Source organism: Bison bison, unplaced genomic scaffold (genome assembly GCF_000754665.1).
Source record: "Bison bison bison isolate TAMUID 2011002044 unplaced genomic scaffold, Bison_UMD1.0 scf7180017864280, whole genome shotgun sequence".
Taxonomy (NCBI): Eukaryota; Metazoa; Chordata; class Mammalia; order Artiodactyla; family Bovidae; genus Bison; species Bison bison.
The window spans coordinates 8,582,656-8,589,735 of record NW_011494852.1 but is presented as its reverse complement, the minus strand read 5'-3'; the positions used below and the strand labels follow the sequence as shown (position 1 = coordinate 8,589,735).

Sequence of the window (7,080 nt, the reverse complement as noted above, 5' to 3'; positions counted from 1 at the left end):
CTGCTCCTCCCACCCACCCTGTTACCCTCCGGTTAAACCCTGAGCCAGACCGACAGGAGACTCTCTCCTCTTCCTCCCCCACCGGGGGTCCTCTGTGGGTCCAAGTGTGCTCAAAAGTCAAGAGCCGGTATCACACCCGGGCCGTTTTCCCTGTAGGCCTTATGACCCCTGACATACTCCATGTGTTATCTGCACTGGATGCCGTCCATCTCCCCGACCAGGGTCAGCACCCAGAGGCCTCAGCTCACTGCCTCTGCTCATTGCACCTAGAAGGTGCCCAGCACAGCGCATGGACTCCGGACATATCCAAGTGACTAACTAAACCGCTCACCCAAACAGAAGATGAGGGCCTGATCCTACCTTATGGAAGTTCTACAGGATGGAGATCAATGAAAATGCTACCTCCACCCAGAAGGCTGCCCTGTCCACCTCCCACCTCACACATAAACTGCTCTTGTTCTCAGATATCTAAAACTCACTAGGGGTGAACGTGCTTGGGACTCTGCTAAACCCTGCACACATCAGCTCAAGCGTCTGCCCTGGAGCAGACTGACCTTGTCTTTGCACTCTGTGGCCGCAGGCCTGGCCCCAAGCGGGTCTGCTTCACAAGTGGTCATCTTTAACAGGAGTCACACCAGCTGCGCTAAGCATCGTGAGCTTCCAGAGTCACCTTCGGGGGAGTCAGACTCCGAGGACAGAGGAAGACCAGGGTTGGGGTAGAGAACCTGGGCTCTGGAGCCACCTGGTCCACAACATGAGAGCCAACTCTTGTTGCGACCTGCCAGTGACCTTTCGCGAGGAACCTGGCATACACTCAGTTCTACATGGCTGGCTGTGCCACTGAACAGACATGAGGTGAGCATAAGCACGGGAAACACAGAGTGACTGTGCCTGCCGAGCGCCACTAGAGCCCTCCCACGAGGGTCTCAGAAAGAGAGATCTTGTAAGTCTAGAGCCCAGACCAGCGCTCAGTCCTTGCACCCAACAGGAGGCCCCAGTGGAGAGGTGAGGGCCCGAGGAGGAAACATCGTCAGTCTGTGTGTGCCGGGCCTGGGTGCGCATTCTCACCCTGGGGGATCTGCGTGGCCAGTGGAGAGGAGATGGTGACGAAGTGGCGCTCCCTGCAGCCGTAGTGGACGGGCATCTGGCGCCCCTTGCCCAGGTCGCTCACGTTGCTGTAGCACTGGGCCATGAACAGCTCCAACGGGTAGTCCCGGTACATGAGCACACCTGCAGCGGGAGGAGGCAGGGTTACCTGGTGGGTATGGGGGGAGGCCAACCCCTGAAGGCTACCTCTTTGCCCGCAGCCGCCCACCGTCAGGCCCTGCCCCGCTGCCGGTACAGCGAGGGAGCCGGAGTAGGGCAGGGAAGGCGCGTTTGGATGCTCACAGGGACGGTGCACAGAGCAGAAAGGCCTGGCTCAGTAGGGAGGCTGCTGTTCGGACCAACTGGCCTCTGCTCAGGAAGGCCACATGGTTTCGTTTTTCAAAAGAAGGAGAAATTCAGCTTGCCTGTTTTTTCCTTTTGAGAAATTATCGATTTTTAAGTGTTCCTCTAATTCATTTACTTAAAAAAATCATACGAACCAAATAAATGTATGGGCCATGTTCATGACTCCTGGACTAAGGGAGGAAATATTCAAACCAGTTCTCAGCAGTAAAACCCCTGGTAGACACCCACCTCATCATCAAAATCCACAAGCACACACCTCTCTGACCCGGGCTTCTTACCATTCGGCTGGCAGGGCTGGCAGGGGCCCCATGCAGCCCCTCCAGCGTGAGGCTGGCAGGGGCCTCCACTCCACTGTGAGGAGAACGGAGACAGGCCCCGGGAGCACCACCATCCTCAGTGCCCTCGTTCTCCCCACTCCAGAAACAGGAGACACCGACTTAGCCAGGCGAGCAGCTGCCCAGTCAGGATGGGCAAACGGGGTCGGCTTTTCCTCCCGCCCCACGCAGGTGCCCCCCGCAGCTGCCAGGACGCAGGGCATTCCAGGACCCAGGCAGGACGGCTCACTCCTGCAGAGGTGGTAAGGGCCCTAACGGCCCCCGTGTGCAGGCCCAGCTGGCGCCCGCAATGCCAGGCCCTGCCTGGAGCCCTCCCCAGAGAGAACCCCTCGGCAAAAACAGCGGGAAGCACTCGGCAAACCTGCCAGGGCCTGGCTTGTGGCCCACTGCCTGGGGAAATCTAATGATGCTGAACCAGAGTCATTATCATGGGGCGTCTGTCCTCCCGGAGTGTGTGGGGGTGGGGAGTCTGGTGCCGATGAGAGAGGAGACAGTCTGAGAGGAGACAGCCATGCCAGCTGGTCCAGGCTCTGGACAGCCACCCTGGCCAGGCCACACCTCCCTGAAGAGCTGTTCAGGGTGCGAGGCCCTGGAAACAGCATCGCCTCCAACTTTGAGGGCTTATTCTGCACTGTATGCCCTGTGCTGAGGGCTTTGTGTCATCTGCCCAGTGAAACTGTCTTGGGAGGGGTACCCATCCCACACGGTGAGGACGTGAGATGAGGAAGCTGAGGCAAGGAACCTGCCCAGGATCGTGCAGCACCTAAGAGGAAGGGGCAGATGGGGTTCCCTGCTGGGTCCCCATGCCAACAACTGCTCTGGAACCCAACTTCAGCTCCATTCTCCCCGCAGTCTCTAAATGCTTGTCCGTCTTCTTCATTCCTAGTCTGTGATCCTTCCATCCTCTCCCCCGTTCACTTAGAAATGGTTAGAACACACCGTTCATCTGCTTCTGCTGAGTGAGTGACCTGGCACCTGGATAGAGGCTGGCAGAGCCCTGCACGTGTGGACGGGGGTCCCGCAGCCCCGCCTGCCCTCACTACAGGCTCCCGGCAGCCCCACCACGCAGGAGTCGCCACCCCATCGTAATCTCAATTTCTAGATGAGAAAAATGAGGCTCAGAGAATGGAAGTGACTTGCCCCAAATCTAACCACCGGTCACCAGCAGGGCATGGACAGGTTAGGGGCACAGGCGCTTAAGTACAGTATTGCCAGGCCTCTCGGAGGTGAAGCACCCCGAGGCTCCCTGGCATCATGCAGCTCACACAAGGGCACACTGGTAACTAATGTAGACCTCGCCTTCTGAGCAGGCGGGACTGAGCCTGACCTGTCTCCACGGAGACCACAAATCCAGGGCCCGACTTCATAGGGCCTGGCTGAGCTCCGACGTACCTGCCTCCCGGTACTGGCCAAACACCAGGTCTGTGTCGTCCAGGGCTGCTGCGCTCCCCACGTGTGTCCCCTCTTCGCCATAGTTGGTCATGTAGAAGGATATGCGGCCCTGGGGGTAGAGGGGGGCCCGGGGGCCCGGGTTCACTGAGGCTGGGCCACGACACACAAGTATCCAAATGCTGACTGTCTGCTGACTCTGTGATTCCGCAGATGCTTCCTGAAGGCCGGCTCTGGGCCAGGCCACGCTGGCATGCCTGCCTCCATGGAAGAAGTGCCAGGTTGGTCAGAGCCAGGGTGATGGAAGCTGAAGGTGTACCCACTCCACCATGGAGAGGCATCATGGAGCAAGGCCTCAGGTGAGCAAACGTGGGGATGGTGGAAGTTTCCAGAGAGCCGGCAACAAAGGCCGGGAGGCCAGAAGGGCTGGGGTGTAAAGTGTGGCGGGGGGCGGCAAGGTTGGAAAGAGAGAGGCACCTGCTAGCTGGATGTGCCAGTGCCCAAGGTGACCCCTCTTCCTGAATGCCTCAATCCCAGGGCCTGGAAAAGCAGGTCCCCAGTCTCCCTTATAGTCAGAAGTGGCCCCCGGACACAGTTCTGGCCAGACAAGTCGAAGTCTGCTTTTGCTTTCTTGATAAAAGAGATCACTGCAGCGCTGCCATCCGTTTCCCCCACTTTGCAGAGCCATGAAGCCTGGACCTGTGGCAGCCATCTTGTGAACATGAGGCAACAGTTACAGGAAGAAAGTCAAGCTGCCCAAGATGATGTAACAGAAAGGTAGGAAGCTGGGTTCCTGACTGTGGTACTGAGCAGAATGGATTTCTAATTAAAGACCTAAGGACAGAGAGAATGAGGGGCAGTGATAGCAAGGGGACAGGGAACACTGCGGGTCTTGTTTGGGTAAATGGGTGGATGGTGGCACCCATCCCTGAGAAACGGCCTGAGGGAGAAAGAGAAGCGAGTCTGGGAGGAAGGTGCTGAGGTCAAGTCTGGACAGGCTGAAATCTGTGAGGGACACCCAGGGTGAGAAGCCAAGTAGATCTGGGGCTAAGAGGTGAAGTCTGGCTGGAGACCCGGGAGCCCTGGCACAGAGATGGGTGGTGAGCAGGACTGCATGGAAGGTAAATCACAGTCATGCCGGGCTCCGCAGGGTGCCCTGTGCCCAGGCCTTGTGTCCCACAGGCCTAGCCTCCCATCACAAGCCGGGAACCGATGAATAATACTTGCTTCCAAGTGGGGAGCCAATTAAAAGTTAATTGACCGCCCAGTGCCAAGTGAGTGGGTGGATGCTGAGCGCTTGGCTGGGCTGTCAAGGTTGGCATGGGGGGAGCCTGAGAGGGGGGAATCCCAGGAAACGGGACCTGGGCTAGTGGCAGAGATCACTGGCTGCCTATCCAGCACCTGATCCCTCTTCTCTTTACTAACAGGTCTCACTGCACCACCAGCAGCCACCGCCCAGACTAACAGACTGCATTCTCAGTGTCCGTGGCAGCTGGGAGTGACCAGTGACACGTGTGGTGTTATTTGGTGGGACTACCTAGGAAGTTCTATAAACGTGGGTATGGGAAGATAGCTGGGCAGTGCCATGTCCAGCCTTCCACCTTCCTTCTACTTCCTGCCTGGGGTAAGACGTGATGGAGGGCTCCAGCAGCCACTGTGTTCCTGAGGGGCCCTAGAAGCCAGAAGCCAGTACTGGGTGTCCAGTGACACTGTGGTGCATCAGTCCCGACCACCTGTTTCCACATTTCTTTTATGTAAGAGAAGGAAACTACTAATCTGTTTAAACTATTGCTTTTTTTTTGTCAGGATTTGGGAGGTGTTGAGGGAGGGCTGTCTGCTACTTATAGCTGAGAGTCATCCTAGCTAATAAAGGCTGGAACCTGATGGCCAAGCTGATCTTACTGAGGGTTCCCAGTGTTGGCCAATGGCCAAGTGACCTGATGTGTGGGTCTCAGGGAACTCCCACTCCCACCTTCTGGGATGTGTTCTCTTGTTATTTCTACTTTTTTTATTTAATACACTAAAGAAACTGAAGCAAAGACAAGAAAAACCATCTGCCTAAAGTCCCAGTGGTGACTTGGGCCCATGTCATCAGGTTCCAAAGGTCCCGTGTGCACAGTCAATCCAGGGGCAGGAAGGAGCCCATGAACATGAGTGGATGGGAGGCGGGGCCTGGCCCTGAGGCTGTGCAGAGGGGAGCAGATGGCTGAGCGCCACAACGGGAGACAGGGCAGACAAGAAGGGCCGGTCTTGATCTTGTGGACAACAGGAGCCAAGGGAAGTTTCTGGGCAGGGTGGAGAACCCACACACAGCACTGCTGTGAGCTGGTTGCCCGCATGATCTGCTTAGAACTGTCCTCGGTGGGCCTCGGGCTTCAGTCCACAGTGGGGTCACCTGGGGGCTTGATACAAGTGCAGATTCCCAAGCCCATCCCCACTTCTGGCCCAGCAGCGGTGGTAGAAGCTGAGGGACAGCCGGCATCCTCCCACTTTTCTAACAGGAACCCCGTGCCCCTGCTCTTAAGTCTCTGCAGCCCAGGAAGGACAGACTCCAGGCCTCTGCTCCCATGGTTCCCAGGCATGAGCACACAGCCCCGGCCTGGCCGGTCAATCTCACAGGTTGGTTCAAAGATGAATCTGTCTGTGACCAAAGCTGGAATGTTAGGGACCAGACATTCTCTTTCCACTGCTAAGCAGAGAAGATAACAACTGCAAGGCTGGTATCCATGACAAACGCCAGTTTCACTGTTTCTCAGGCTATTATGTACGCCACCATCAACCCTCGCAGCAACCTGATAAAGTAGCTAGAAACCAGCAAACTGAAGCACTGGGAGGCTGAGCAACTTTCTCAGGATCACAAAACTAGAAGGTGACAGAATGAGGACTCCAGTTGCAGTCCTGCTCCAGAGCCCGCACCCTGAACTCTTTCACTGCCCCGTCTCTGTGAGCCTGGAGCTTCCAGAGACCACTGCGGCTTGAGCATGAGGGAAGCCAAGGCAAAGGAGAGTGGAAAAGACACTCTGAGAGAGAAACAGGTTTGATAACACTTTTTGAGTCCCCGGGTACAGCCGTGCCTGAAACAGCCTTGTAGACTTGCAGGTATTGGAGTCAACAGGCTCCCTCTCTGCTGACACTGCTGAGCCTCGGGCTCTGTTTGCTGAAGCTAACACTGATGGGTGTCCCTCCACAGCGCACTGGACACAGGCGCTCCAGGAAGCGCCGAGGGTCACCCCGTTCTCAGGACTGTGAGTGTCTGAGACAAAGGGCCATCCAGTCTCCTCCTGTCTTCCCGCCCCCAGCACAGCTAAGCCCCAGCCCAGCAGACAACAGGCTTCCTGTGATCTGGTTCAACCTTCTGCTCTGGGGCAGGACCACCCCTCATCCTCTTCCTCCAGAGCCCCAGGAGGTCTAAGGACCACAAGACAGGGATCTCCATTCCACTCCCTCTTCTTTGGGTGCTGTCTTTTGGCCCAGACACAGGTAGGGTGGGCAGGACCTCAGGTAATCCCAGGCCCCCTCCCCAGCCTGTCCCCACGCACCTGCCTCTGGGATTCATAGAGGATGCGGTCCATGGTGTTGAGCAGGGTCATGCTCTTGTAGAATTTGAGCACCTTCTCCTGGGGCAGCTGCAGACAGAGGCACAGACAGACGTGGGCCAGCTGGGGCCAGAGAGGAGATGGGCAAGGGGCTTGGGCATGGGAGGCACAGGGTCGGGGGGAGGTGGCCTCTTACGTGGGGATCCTCGCTGGGGTTGATGATCTGGCCCTGCCGGTCCATGACCCGGTAGATGGGGATCCCAGAGATGACATTGGGCTGGATGAATTCGAGCTTGTCTATGAACTCCGCTGAGGCCCCTGGGAACTGCGGCTTGTCATCCAGGGACGAGAAGTGCTGCTGTTGCTGT

At 57.2% G+C, this 7,080-nt stretch overlaps 1 protein-coding gene across 1 annotated transcript in view; it reads right to left on the bottom strand.

The window, feature by feature from the left end:
- Positions 1–7,080, bottom strand: part of BCKDHA (branched chain keto acid dehydrogenase E1, alpha polypeptide) — a 19,564-nt gene that overhangs the window by 2,723 nt on the left and 9,761 nt on the right. Inside the window, exons 4-7 of the mRNA XM_010849339.1 lie at positions 6,909–7,076; positions 6,716–6,802; positions 3,180–3,288; positions 1,069–1,230 (exon numbers count right to left, since the gene is read on the bottom strand). Coding sequence (XP_010847641.1) covers positions 1,069–1,230; positions 3,180–3,288; positions 6,716–6,802; positions 6,909–7,076 — 526 coding nt within the window. The remainder of the gene's footprint in view (positions 1–1,068; positions 1,231–3,179; positions 3,289–6,715; positions 6,803–6,908; positions 7,077–7,080) is intronic.